The following is a 14,615-nucleotide window of genomic DNA, read 5'->3' on the forward strand; positions in this document are numbered from 1 at the left end:
GACTCACTCTCTCTTTAAAATGTCTCACACCAAAGATTAACTTCCTCTGTCCAAGTATTTGGTATGGCCTAATACACACCTCTTTATGCAGACCTTTTGTGCCAAATGCCAAACCATGTCATTTTTGTTGTTGCAACAATGACATTTCAGTCCAGGAGAGAATACCTGAGGACAGTCAGAACACAGCAATTCCTGCAGATGGATGTGGAAAAAGACAGAAGAGGTGTAGGACAATAGGACACCATGTCGTCACTGAAATATCTAGATCAACAAAACATAGGCGGATCTTAAATTGATCCCCATAGAATTGAAAGTGAACAGACAAATCCGTCGTATAGAACCCTTCAAAATGAATGTTGAAACTTAAAAACAGTGGTCTAAAAATCCCAGTGTTGGGTCTCCGTGTGCAGTGGGGATGTTACAGTACTTACGCTCTAGTAATCTAAGCTTTTTCCCTCTCTGATACCGTTGTTCAAGAACTATTTGAGAAACAGCATGTTCATTGAAGAATAGCCAGTAAAGAGAGGAGACGGGGCTCCCCATTCTAAGACATTGTTGTTCCCCCTGCATGGGCAGCCCTGAGACCCTCTCCTGGCAGCACTCCAATGTGAACGAACACAGGCCTTACATGCGCCTGATTGGCTCAGTAGGTCTCGGCAGGTGGCTAATTGAATAAGCTTTTAATCTTCACACTATCGCCGCCCTGCTGGATCAGAGGCACAGGGAGACAGAGATCAGTCCTTTGGTAAAATACTTAGTAAACATTTCAGGGGTGTAATATTCACAATAACCTTCTGGACAACAGAAACATGACTACCTAAAGATAACTAACAGGAGGCATTCAGATGATAATCATTTCATCTGATTTGGGGATTGTGAGGTATGTGGGGGGGTTAAAAACCAACATACTATACTGGCATTTTGACCTCATGTAAACATATTTTTTTTATCAATGTTTCGATTGGAATCAGACATAATTAAAATAACATTAAATTAAGAGATTAAACAATGCAGACAAGTGTTGAAGTCTCTGTTATTCTACTTGGATTTCATCAATTTATGTTTTTACCAAACCACAAATAAACTCTCATCTGGCCTCAATGGCCCTGCACTGCCTGTAGACTGTCATTCCAGCAGGCTTCTATTACACAGCACAGAAGTGTTTATAAAGTATACCCACACAGGCCAAAATACCCACACAGGCCAAAATACCCACACAGGCCAAAATACCCACACAGGCCAAAGTAGGTGGCTGAACATGTTGGCTAAGGCATGGCATATACCAGGGAAGAGGACACAGGGGGTATCTATGGGTTCCCGTTGGGGTGGTGGTTTGTTGCCAGCTGTTTGAACCACATGTTCAACTTCTCCAGATGGTGGAGATGTCTTTGTGAATGTGTGTGTGTCTGTGTGCGTTTGAATGAGTTAGTGTGTGTTTCCAATCAAATTTGATTTTTCACATGCGCCGAATACAACAGGTGTTGACCTTACAGTGAAGTGCATACTTAACCAACAATGCCCTTAACCAACAATGCAGTTTTAAGTCGTGGTAATTGAGGTAATATGTACATGTATGTAACGGATGTGAAATGGCTAGCTAGTTAGCGGGTACGCGCTAGTAGCATTTCAATCAGTTACGTCACTTGCTCTGAGACTTTAAGTAGGGTTTCCCCTTGCTCTGCAAGGGCTGTGGCCTTTGTGGAGCGATGGGTAACGATGCTTCGTGGGCGACCGTCGTTGATGTGTGCAGAGAGTCCCTGGTTCGCGCCCGTGTCGGGGCGAGGGGACGCCGTAAAGTTATACTGTTACATTGATGCTGTTGACCCGGATCACTGGTTGCTGCGGAAAAGGAGGAGGTTGAAAGGGGGGTGAGTGTAACGGATGTGAAATGGCTAGCTAGTTAGCGGGTACGCGCTAGTAGCATTTCAATCAGTTACGTCACTTGCTCTGAGACTTTAAGTAGGGTTTCCCCTTGCTCTGCAAGGGCCGCGGCTTTTGTGGAGCGATGGGTAATGACGCTTCGTGGGTGTCAGTTGTTGATGTGTGCAGAAGGTCCCTGGTTCGCGCCCGTGTCGGGGCGAGGGGACGGTTTAAAGTTATACTGTTACATGTAGGTAGAGGTAAAGTGATTATGCATGGATAATTAACAAGGAGTGGCAGCAGTGTAAAAATGGGGGTGGTGGTTGCACAATGCAAATAGTCCAGGTAGCCATTTGAGTAACTGTTAAGCAGTCTTATGGCTTGGGGGTTGAAGCTGTTAAGGAACCTTTTGGTCCTAGACTTGGCCCTCCGGAACCACTTGCCGTTCCGTACCAGAGAGAACAGTCTATGACTAGGGTGACTGGAGTCTTTGACCATTTTTGGGGCCTTCCTCTGACACACCTAATATATAGGTCTTGGATGTCAGGAAGCTTGGCCCCAGTTATGTACTGGGCCATACGCAGTACTCTCTGTAGCACCTTACAGTCAGATGCCAAGCAGTTGCCATACCAGGCAGTGATAAAACCAGTCAGGATGATCTCAATGGTGCAGCTGTAGAACCTTTTGAGGATCTGAGGACCCATGCCAAATCTTTTCAGTCTCCTGAGGGGGAATAGGTTTTGTCGTGCCCTCTTCACCACTGTCTTGGTGTGCTTGGACCATGTTAGTTTGTTGGTGATGTGGACACCAAGGAAATTGAATCTCTCAAACTGCTCCATTGCAGCCCCGTCTATGAGAATGAGTGTGTGCTCGGTCCTCCTTTTCCTGTAGTCCACAATCATCTCCTTTGTCTTGATCACGTTGAGAGAGAGGTTGTTGTCCTGGCACCACACGCCCAGGTCTCTGACCTCCTCCCTATAGGCTGTCTCGTCGTTGTTGGTGATCACTGTTGTGTCATTGGCAAATTTAATGATGGTGTTGGAGTAGTGCCTGGCCGTGCAGTCATGAGTGCACAGGGAGTACAGGAGGGGGCTGAGCATGCACCCCTGAGAGGCCCCTGTATTGAGGATCAGCGTGGCGGATGTGTTGTTACCTACCCTTACCACCTAGGGCTACCCATCAGGAAGTCCAGGATCCAGGGTTTCTGGGACGATGGTGTTGATGTGAGCCATGACCAGCCTTTAAAAGCACTTCATGGCTACAGATGTGAGTGCTACTGGTCGGTAGTCATTTAGGCAGGTTACCTTAGTGTTCTTCGGCACAGGGACTATGGTGGTCTGCTTAAAACATGTTGGTATTATAGACTCGGACAGGGACAGAATCAATCGGAATAATTGGGGCCCTGGGGACTTTCTATATTAAAGGGGAGGTTAACTTGGCCACAGACAATCGATCTGGTGTTTTTTTTGTTGCTTTAACCCCTGTGACAAAAAAATAAATGTTTTATTGTTTTTATAGGTACAGGGTCCAGGAATAGGAATCCTGTCCATCTCGAAGAGTGGGCACCTGGCTCTGTCCATGGCCTCTTTTCTCTCTGGCATCTCAGCCACAGCCTGGATCAACGGCAGCAACGCTAATATGGTGGCGCCACTGCACTACAAAGACCTCATCATCCCTTCCATCACGCCTATCGTTGAGAACGTCACCTTCTCACCGTCCGGCATCCTCGACATCCGAGACGCCTTACCGGACCCAGAGACTGAGGGGAACCGCGGTTCTGTGATCCCAATAGAACGTTCCAATTCTAGGTTCCTCTTCGCCGCCTCTGAGGACGACAGGAACTGGAACAGCTGTCTCTTCGCCCAACAGGCCGCCGCCCGGCTGAGGCATCATGGAAAGAGAACTTTGAGGTAAGGAAATAAACTTGTACACAAACATTTTGATAGCAAAAAAGTTTAATTACATTTACATTTACATTTAAGTCATTTAGCAGACGCTCTTATCCAGAGCGACTTACAAATTGGTGCATTCACCTTATGATATCCAGTGGAACAACCACTTTACAATAGTGCATCTAAATCTTTTAAGGGTGGGGGGGTTAGAAGGATTGCTTTATCCTATCCTAGGTATTCCTTAAAGAGGTGGGGTTTCAGGTGTCTCCGGAAGGTGGTGATGGACTCCGCTGACCTGGCGTCGTGAGGGAGTTTGTTCCACCATTGGGGTGCCAGAGCAGCGAACAGTTTTGACTGGGCTGAGCGGGAACTGTACTTCCTCAGAGGTAGGGAGGCGAGCAGGCCAGAGGTGGATGAACGCAGTGCCCTTGTTTGGGTGTAGGGCCTGATCAGAGCCTGAAGGTACGGAGGTGCCGTTCCCCTCACAGCTCCGTAGGCAAGCACCATGGTCTTGTAGCGGATGCGAGCTTCAACTGGAAGCCAGTGGAGAGAGCGGAGGAGCGGGGTGACGTGAGAGAACTTGGGAAGGTTGAACACCAGACGGGCTACGGCGTTCTGGATGAGTTGTAGGGGTTTAATGGCACAGGCAGGGACCCCAGCCAACAGCGAGTTGCAGTAATCCAGACGGGAGATGACAAGTGCCTGGATTAGGACCTGCGCCGCTTCCTGTGTGAGGCAGGGTCGTACTCTGCGAATGTTGTAGAGCATGAACCTACAGGAACGGGTCACCGCCTTGATGTTAGTTGAGAACGACAGGGTGTTGTCCAGGATCACGCCAAGGTTCTTAGCACTCTGGGAGGAGGACACAATGGAGTTGTCAACCGTGATGGCGAGATCATGGAACGGGCAGTCCTTCCCCGGGAGGAAGAGCAGCTCCGTCTTGCCGAGGTTCAGCTTGAGGTGGTGATCCGTCACCCACACTGATATGTCTGCCAGACATGCAGAGATGCGATTCGCCACCTGGTTATCAGAAGGGGGAAAGGAGAAGATTAATTGTGTGTCGTCTGCATAGCAATGATAGGAGAGACCATGTGAGGTTATGACAGAGCCAAGTGACTTGGTGTATAGCGAGAATAGGAGAGGGCCTAGAACAGAGCCCTGGGGGACACCAGTGGTGAGAGCACGTGGTGCGGAGACAGATTCTCGCCACGCCACCTGGTAGGAGCGACCTGTCAGGTAGGACGCAATCCAAGCGTGGGCCGCGCCGGAGATGCCCAACTCGGAGAGGGTGGAGAGGAGGATCTGATGGTTCACGGTATCAAAGGCAGCCGATAGGTCTAGAAGGATGAGAGCAGAGGAGAGAGAGTTAGCTTTAGCAGTGCGGAGCGCCTCCGTGGCACAGAGAAGAGCAGTCTCAGTTGAATGACTAGTCTTGAAACCTGACTGATTTGGATCAAGAAGGTAATTCTGAGAGAGATAGCAGGAGAGCTGGCCAAGGACGGCACGTTCAAGAGTTTTGGAGAGAAAAGAAAGAAGGGATACTGGTCTGTAGTTGTTGACATCGGAGGGATCGAGTGTAGGTTTTTTCAGAAGGGGTGCAACTCTCGCTCTCTTGAAGACGGAAGGGACGTAGCCAGCGGTCAAGGATGAGTTGATGAGCGAGGTGAGGTAAGGGAGAAGGTCTCCGGAAATGGTCTGGAGAAGAGAGGAGGGGATAGGGTCAAGCGGGCAGGTTGTTGAGCGGCCGGCCGTCACAAGACGCGAGATTTCATCTGGAGAGAGAGGGGAGAAAGAGGTCAAAGCACAGGGTAGGGCAGTGTGAGCAGAACCAGCGGTGTCGTTTGACTTAGCAAACGAGGATCGGATGTCGTCGACCTTCTTTTCAAAATGGTTGACGAAGTCATCCGCAGAGAGGGAGGAGGGGGGGGAGGAGGATTCAGGAGGGAGGAGAAGGTGGCAAAGAGCTTCCTAGGGTTAGAGGCAAATGCTTGGAATTTAGAGTGGTAGAAAGGGGCTTTAGCAGCAGAGACAGAAGAGGAAAATGTAGAGAGGAGGGAGTGAAAGGATGCCAGGTCCGCAGGGAGGCGAGTTTTCCTCCATTTCCGCTCGGCTGCCCGGAGCCCTGTTCTGTGAGCTCGCAATGAGTCGTCGAGCCACGGAGCAGGAGGGGAGGACCGAGCCGGCCTGGAGGATAGGGGACATAGAGAGTCAAAGGATGCAGAAAGGGAGGAGAGGAGGGTTGAGGAGGCAGAATCAGGAGATAGGTTGGAGAAGGTTTGAGCAGAGGGAAGAGATGATAGGATGGAAGAGGAGAGAGTAGCGGGGGAGAGAGAGCGAAGGTTGGGACGGCGCGATACCATCCGAGTAGGGGCAGAGTGGGAAGTGTTGGATGAGAGCGAGAGGGAAAAGGATACAAGGTAGTGGTCGGAGACTTGGAGGGGAGTTGCAATGAGATTAGTGGAAGAACAGCATCTAGTAAAGATGAGGTCAAGTGTATTATTGCCTGCCTTGTGAGTAGGGGGGGGGGGGGGTGAGGTCAAAAGAGGAGAGGAGTGGAAAGAAGGAGGCAGAGAGGAATGAGTCAAAGGTAGACGTGGGGAGGTTAAAGTCACCCAGAACTGTGAGAGGTGAGCCATCCTCAGGAAAGGAACTTATCAAGGCGTCAAGCTCATTGATGAACTCTCCAAGGGAACCTGGAGGGCGATAAATGATAAGGATGTTAAGCTTGAACGGGCTGGTAACTGTGACAGCATGGAATTCAAAGGAGGCGATAGACAGATGGGTAGGGGAGAAAGAGAGAATGTCCACTTGGGAGAGATGAGGATCCCAGTGCCACCACCCCGCTGACCAGAAGCTCTCGGGGTGTGCGAGAACACGTGGGCAGACGAGGAGAGAGCAGTAGGAGTAGCAGTGTTATCTGTGGTAATCCATGTTTCCGTCAGTGCCAAGAAGTCGAGGGACTGGAGGGAAGCATAGGCTGAGATGAACTCTGCCTTGTTGGCCGCAGATCGGCAGTTCCAGAGGCTGCCGGAGACCTGGAACTCCACGTGGGTCGTGCGCGCTGGGACCACCAGGTTAGAGTGGCAGCGGCCACGCGGTGTGAAGCGTTTGTATGGTCTGTGCAGAGAGGAGAGAACAGGGATAGACAGACACATAGTTGACAGGCTACAGAAGAGGCTACGCTAATGCAAAGGAGATTGGAATGACAAGTGGACTACACGTCTTGAATGTTCAGAAAGTTAAGCTTACGTTGCAAAAATCTTATTGACTAAAATGATTAAAATGATACAGTACTGCTGGCTGGTGAAGTAGGCTAGCTAGCAGTGGCTGCGTTGTTGACTTTGTTTGAAAGTGTAGCTGGCTAGGTAACCTCGACAACTGGCTAGGTAACCTCGATAACCTCGATAATTACTCTAAACTACACAATTATCTTAGATACAAAGACAGCAAAGACAACTATGTATCTAGCTAACACTACACTAATCAATTCGTTCCGTTGTAATGTATTATTAGTTTCTACAGTGCTGCTAGTCGGTAGAAGTTGACTAGCTAGCTAGCAGTTGTTGACTAGGTAGGAGAACGGTGGCGCGGCGACGAGAATAGCTGGCTAGCTAACCTTGATAATTACTCTAAACTACACAATTATCTTAGATACAAAGACAGCAAAGACAACTATGTAGCTAGCTAACACTACACTAATCAAATCGTTCCGTTGTCATGTATTATAAGTTTCTACAGTGCTGCTAGTCGATAGAAGTTGACTAGCTAGCTAGCGGTTGTTGACTTAGTAGGAGAACGGTGGCGCGGCGCGGCGGACGAAAATAGCTGGCTAGCTAACCTCGATAATTACTCTAAACTACACAATTATCTTAGATACAAAGACAGCAAAGACAACTATGTATCTAGCTAACACTACACTAATCAAATCGTTCCGTTGTAATGTATTAGTTTCTACAGTGCTGCTAGCCGGTAGAAGTTGACTAGCTAGCTGGCAGTTGTTGACTAGGTAGGAGAACGGTGGCGCGGCGGACGAAAATAGCTGGCTAGCTAACCTCGATAGTTACTCTAAACTACACAATTATCTTAGATACAAAGACAGCAAAGACAACTATGTAGCTAGCTAACACTACACTAATCAAGTCGTTCCGTTGTAATGTAATAGTTTCTACAGTGCTGCTATTCGGTAGAAGTTGGCTAGCTGGCTAGCAGTGTTGACTACGTTAGAAGGACGAAAATAGCTGGCTAGCTAACCTTGATAATTACTCTAAACTACACAATTATCTTTGATACAAAGACGGCTATGTAGCTAGCTAAGAAAAATTGCTCAGATCAAACAAATCAAACCGTTGTACTGTAATGAAATGTAATATTACCTGTGGAGCGAAGCTACTAGATAATCACATGATGTTTAAGCCTAAATTGCCTTTACTCAATAGCAGGGGTTGAAACTGAAATTATTCTTCCAATAGTTTCGTTCTGAACCGAACCTCTATTTATTTTGTTACGTTCCATTGTTTCGACCAGCATAATAAAGTTCTGAACCGGTTCGAACCAGAAAAAATTACTGGTTTATAGAATTCCTTTTGGTTCCTTTTAACTACATTTAGCTTATTAAATTACCACACCAATCAGTGCAGAATCTGCAACTAGAGCAGCTTTCTATGGACCGGGCAAGCTAGTTGTTTGCATGCTTGATGACAGACAAGTGATGAGTGTGAGATGCGACTGAAATTTTGCTGTGTAGGGGGAGAGCGAGAGAGAGCGGTGGACATGGAGGAGGCTTGAGCAACTGTGCGTCATTGTATGACTTGCATTTTAATGTGTCTAGGATATTTGTAGTGGGCTTATAATTAGTTCACTGAATTATATACTAGCTAGATGCTTATGAAGGAGCGGCAAATATGGACGAACTTTGAGAGTCAGAGTTGTCTCAATGCCGTGATAACTATAGTATTCTTAACTAGCCTAGAAAACTAGCTGGCAGGCAGACACTGAAAGGCAGAGACACCCCTTTGATTTGAACGAAACCTTCCATACATACAATGCCTTCAGAAAGTATTTATACCCCTTGCCTTATTCCAAATTTTGTTGTGTTAAAACCTGAGAAAAAGAAGAAACCTGCACACTACTCCTGCTAGTATCACTGCTCTTTATCAAGCTTATCAGCCTCGAGGCCTTTGTCAGAGCCTGAATTCAAAATGGATTAAATGGATTTTTTTCCCTCACCCATTTACACACTTTAAAAAAAAACTTTTGCAAATGTATTGAAAGTGAGATACAGATATCTCATTTACATAATTATTCTCACCTCTGAGTTAATACATGTTAGAACAGTGGTCACTAACCTTTTTTGAGCCGAGATCACTTTCAAAATACAGGCTGAGATCTACCGTTCATATTATTTTTTGAATCATGACTTAAACATAAACCTATGCAACATTAACGTATTAAAAACAGTTATTTATGCAGTATGCTATAGGCCCAATATACACTGCTCAAAAAAATAAAGGGAACACTTAAATAACACAATGTAACTCCAAGTCAATCACACTTCTGTGAAATCAAACTGTCCACTTAGGAAGCAACACTGATTGACAATAAATTTCCCATGCTGTTGTGCAAATGGAATAGACAAAAGGTGGAAATTATAGGTAATTAGCAAGACACCCCTCAAAACAGGAGTGATTCTGCAGGTGGTGACCACAGACCACTTCTCAGTTCCTATGCTTCCTGGCTGATGTTTTGGTCACTTTTGAATGCTGGTGGTGCTCTCACTCTAGTGGTAGCATGAGACGGAGTCTACAACCCACACAAGTGGCTCAGGTAGTGCAGTTCATCCAGGATGGTACATCAATGCGAACTGTGGCAAAAAGGTTTGCTGTGTCTGTCAGCGTAGTGTCCAGAGCATGCAGGCGCTACCAGGAGACAGGCCAGTACATCAGGAGACGTGGAGGAGGCCGTAGGAGGGCAACAACCCAGCAGCAGGACTGCTACCTCCGCCTTTGTGCAAGGAGTAGCACTGCCAGAGCCCTCCAAAATGACCTCCAGCAGGCAACAAATGGCTTCCATTCCGCGGTTGGTCAAGTGGTGGTGTTTGGGGGAGAGGCTAAAGCCCACCATCAGGCTCAGCTGGACCTGTGGAGGAGGGTCCAGGAGTTCTTCAGGAAACACCTGAACAGGAACAACACTGCCCAGAAAGCTATGTTATATACTAGAGGGTAAGACCAGTGTTTCCGTCAGGAACATTTGGCACCGGACAACATAACCGGGAAGATTTTAATTGACCAGACATTGAGAAATGTACTGGACATCCGTATGCATTCAGATCCGACTAAAAAGAGAGAGGGAAAGAAACTGCTGACCTGGCGAGGCCAGTGCCATCATTAAACGAGGGATAGCCTATTGGCCAAATGAGCCACATTTTAATTGTCCTTAACAGCCTATAACAAATTACAAAAACAGTTCAGTGTTTTAGATGTGTAGCATAAGCAAACATGTATGGCCTATTGTTATATTGGTTTTTACTTTCCTAAAACAATTGTCCACCTCGCGGTTCATCCGTCGGAGATTTGAGCACTAAATGCATCAGGGCATTGCATGCATATGCCTATAGGCTTAGACGTCCACTGTATGATATTAATATTTAAAAAATACATGTAAAATAAGAGAAACTTGTTCCTTGCCCCAGAGACGGAGAGAGGAGATATGCCAGTGGCATGCTACGACACCGCCATGCATTTGTCAGATGGTTACAGCGTCTGCAAGATATAGGTGGACAGAAGGAGGCTTATTCATTCATTTTCAATCAGAATATTTTTTATAAAGATAATCATTATATTGTTTATAGGAGTAACTCTGGTAGGCCTAAAACTTTCTTCCTCACATAAACTTCACCTGTCAGTCGGTTGGAGCGTCGGTGCGCACTGCCTTCATAGTCCTGCAGCAGCCAAAGTTTAATTGGCCTAATAGCCACACCAAACTTTCACAAAATGTTCTACACTTTATTAGGGAAATATCAAAAGTCAAGTCATTGTTTATAGAGAAAATATGAGCAGGCTATTATTTTGCGGTAATCACACCATTATACGGTTATATAATTTGGCCATTGAATTTTTGATTTTTTTTACAGAATTAAACAACACCCTTGTGAAGCAATTACCAACAAACGCTAGTGCCTACCGTACCCAACAAATGACAGCAATAGGCTAATAATATTTATTTTACAACAGGCCCACTTTTTAACCTATTTTAAACTAAATACGAAGCACACACAGATTGGATTTAAAACGAAAATGTCTCTACAGAATAATGCAAAACACGTTTTAAATATTTCAAGAACGGGTTTAGATTAATAAATAGGCCTACAATAATAGCCATATACAATAATAGGGTAATGATAAAACAAATTATTATAAATGTGAAAATAAATACAAGTTCCGAGATAGCGAGATGCGCAGGAGCCTGCATTTGGACGTGCCAATGTTCTTCTAATCTTTGTCTACTACAATATTAAAACGTGGTCACACAGAGGACATTCCCCTTGTAAGCCTTTCACTGTAGACATACTTCTTTTCCCCTCTAACTTTCATTTTACTTAATGACCGAAGAAGGATAGGAAAAAATTGGTTAATCGCTCAGCACTATTGAGCAGGGCCGGACTACCGCGTTTGGGGCCCAGGGGCACTACATTCTGCCATGGTGTTGAGAGAAAAACGTGCAGTTTTTTTAATAATGCCATTCTACACATTTTGTCAGGAGGCTAAAAGAAAATGTTGCAGTTTTAACGCTAATTTCCTGCAATTCTACACAAATTGCTATCATATGCTATGCCCGTTCGGTAATCTGTCCCTGCTAGTGACTAACAAAATCAATGGAACCCTGTGGTATTCAGCCATGGTTACTACAAGTTTACATAGATGGCAAGACTAAATTACCAATCTAAAAATTGTTAGCTAACATGGCTAGTTGAGTGACTGACATATCAAAATTAAAACTGCTGATGCACAACCAAATTTGAAAATTGCACCTTGTGTATTTTACTGAGGGTTACAAAATTCTGGGAACTTTAAATAAAAAATCCCTGGTTTTACAGTTATCCTGGTTGGAGGATTCCGGATTTCCTGCTTATTCCCTCCTGATTCTGGGAATCTGTTTTGGAAATTGATCCGTGGGCGTCAAAATTAATTAGATGTTTTTGTTACCGCTTCTCAAGAGGGACAAACAGTAATATTGCATTTTTTTTCTAGTTTATTTTAAGGGAGTATGCGAGGCACAGCCGTTCACTTTGCTTAGCCGAGTTCTGCTAGGAACAAACCTTTTACCTTCCAATAGAAATTTTTAAAAACGATTTAGTTACGAATTGAACTTTAATTAAATGAGTTGACTCTTCACATGGAACGATTTCACTGAACAACAAAAGAAAGGGAATATTGAATGATCCATAGCATCTCCTAAAAAAAAAATTCAACATACATCTGTAAAATGATAGTCTGGAAACTAAAGCTTTTGTTGTCTTCCTCTCATGCTTCCATATCTTCTCCCTGGACCTCCTCAATGTCCACCTCTTGAACATCAGACTCTGAGGGCTCATCTTCACTGTCACTTTCCAACCATGTTGAGGATGGCTCGTTGTCAGGCTCAAAAAGCCTCAAATTTGCCCAGATGGCCACCAATTTTTCAATCCTTGCATTGGTCAGCCTGCTGCGTGCTTTGGTGCATGTTATCCCAAACAAGGACCAGTTGCGCTCTGAGGCGGCTGATGTTGGTGGGATTTGGAGGATGATGGAGGTGTAACGGATGTGAAATGGCTAGCTAGTTAGCGGGTACGCGCTAATAGCGTTTCAATCGGTTACGTCACTTGCTCTGAGACTTGAAGTAGGGTTTCCCCTTGCTGTGCAATGGCCGCGGCTTTTGTGGAGCGATTGGTAACGACGCTTCGTGGCTGTTAGTTGCTGATGTGTGCAGAGGGTCCCTGGTTCGCGCCCGAGGTCAGGGCGAGGGGACGTACTAAAGTTATACTGTTACATTGGTGCCGTGACCCGGATCACTGGTTGCTGCAGAAAAGGAGGAGGTCGAAAGGGGGGTGAGTGTAACGGATGTGAAATGGCTAGCTAGTTAGCGGGTACACGCTAATAGCGTTTCAATTGGTTACGTCACTTGCTCTGAGACTTGAAGTAGGGTTTCCCCTTGCTGTGCAAGGGCCGCGGCTTTTGTGGAGCGATGGCTAACGACGCTTCGTGGCTGTCAGTTGTGGATGTGTGCAGAGGGTCCCTGGTTCGCGCCCGAGGTCGGGGCGAGGGGACGTACTAAAGTTATACTGTTACAGAGGCAACAGGGCCTCAGATCCACAAAGTCCCTTCCACCAGGTGGCTGATGCAATATGACAGTTGTGCCAACATATCTCATCTCCATCCCAAAGCCCTTGCTTGGAAGTGCACTTCGCCAGACTGCCAAGAACCTTGGCCTTATCCAGGAAAAGGTGGCGAGACACAATAGTGATGACACCATGGGCCTTGTTGATCTCTCACCAGACAGGATGCTCTTGCCAGCATACTTGGGGTCCAACATGTACGCTGTGGCATGTGTGGGCTTCAGGCAGAACTGCAATTTCCTCTGCTTGGAGCAACAGTGAAGTGGGCAGGGCAGTATGGATTTCTTCTCTTACATTTGCAAGCAGAGTCTGAACATTAGACAGGATGGCATTGTCTCCCTCAATTCGTGCAATGGCATTCGTGCTATATGTTTCAGGAGTTTCAGGCTGCTTACCACTCTCTCCCAAAATACATCATCCAGGATGACCCTCTTGATGGGGCTGTTCATATTGGCAGACTGTGATATGGCCATTTCTTGGAGAGACTGCTTCCCCTCCAGGAGCCTGTCAAACATGATGACAACACCACCCCAACGGGTGTTGCATTGCAGTTTCAATGTGGTGCTCTTATTCTTCTCACTTTGCTTGGTGAGGTAGATTGCTGCTATAACTTGATGACCCTTCACATACCTAACCATTTCCTTGGCTCTCTTGTAGAGTTTATCCATTGTTTTCAGTGCCATGACATCCTTGAGGAGCAGATTCAATGCATGAGCAGCACAGCCAATGGGTGTGATGTTGGGGGTAGGACTACTCCACTTTAGACCAAGCAGCCTTCATGTTCGCAGCATTGTCTGTCACCAGTTCAAATACCGTCTGTGGTCCAAGGTCATTGATGACTGCCTTCAGCTCATCTGCAATGTAGAGACCGGTGTGTCTGTTGTCCCGTGTGTCTGTGCTCTTGTAGAATACTGGTTGAGGGGTGGAGATGTAGTTAATTATTTCTTTCCAACGAACATTCGACCACCCATCAGAGATGATTGCAATACAGTCTGCTTTCTCTATGATTTGCTTGACCTTCACTTGAACTCTGTTGAACTCTGCATCCAGCAAATGAGTAGATAAAGCATGTCTGGTTGGAGGGGTATATGCTGGGCGAAGAACATTCAGAAATGTCTTCCAATACACATTGCCTATGAGCATCAGAGGTGAACCAGTTGCATACACAGCTTGAGCAAGACATTCATCAGCGTTTCTCTGACTACGTTCTTCCATTGAGTCAAAAAAACTTCTGATTCCAGGAGGACCATGAGCTGTTGCTATCGATAAGGTATCTGATTCATCTTTTTCACCTCAAATAGAAGTAGAGGGTCTTGTGTCAGAGGTTGCTTGTTGTGAGCGCTGAGGGAACTTTATGCACTTGGCCAGATGATTCTGCATCTTTGTTCCATTCATCACATATGATTTGGCACAGTATTTGCAAATGTACATACAGCTGTTTAGAAGTGTGTAAGATCTTGAGAATCAGCTGTACATGTAATGGAAGAATGCAC

The 14,615-nt window shown here is 46.0% G+C and overlaps 1 protein-coding gene across 1 annotated transcript; it reads left to right on the plus strand.

Moving 5' to 3' along the window:
* Positions 1-568: 568 nt before the first annotated feature.
* Positions 569-9,974, plus strand: LOC129867383 (acyl-coenzyme A thioesterase 6-like). Its single transcript, XM_055940750.1, has 4 exons — positions 569-646; positions 3,379-3,770; positions 8,581-8,590; positions 9,804-9,974. The coding sequence occupies exons 1-4, from the start codon at positions 569-571 to the stop codon at positions 9,972-9,974; spliced, it is 651 nt and encodes a 216-aa protein (XP_055796725.1).
* Positions 9,975-14,615: the final 4,641 nt, after the last annotated feature.

The sequence above is a fragment of the Salvelinus fontinalis genome, chromosome 2 (genome assembly GCF_029448725.1).
Source record: "Salvelinus fontinalis isolate EN_2023a chromosome 2, ASM2944872v1, whole genome shotgun sequence".
Classification (NCBI taxonomy): Eukaryota; Metazoa; Chordata; class Actinopteri; order Salmoniformes; family Salmonidae; genus Salvelinus; species Salvelinus fontinalis.

What these genes read in the sequence shown, in the direction of transcription:
- LOC129867383 (XM_055940750.1), top strand. Translation starts at nt 569, where the DNA reads ATGGGCAGCCCTGAGACCCTCTCCTGGCAGCACTCCAATGTGAACGAA. An exon ending in ACATGCGCCTGATTGGCTCA is followed by an intron (nt 647 to 3,378) that starts GTAGGTCTCGGC and finishes TTGTTTTTATAG; the next exon opens with GTACAGGGTCCAGGAATAGG.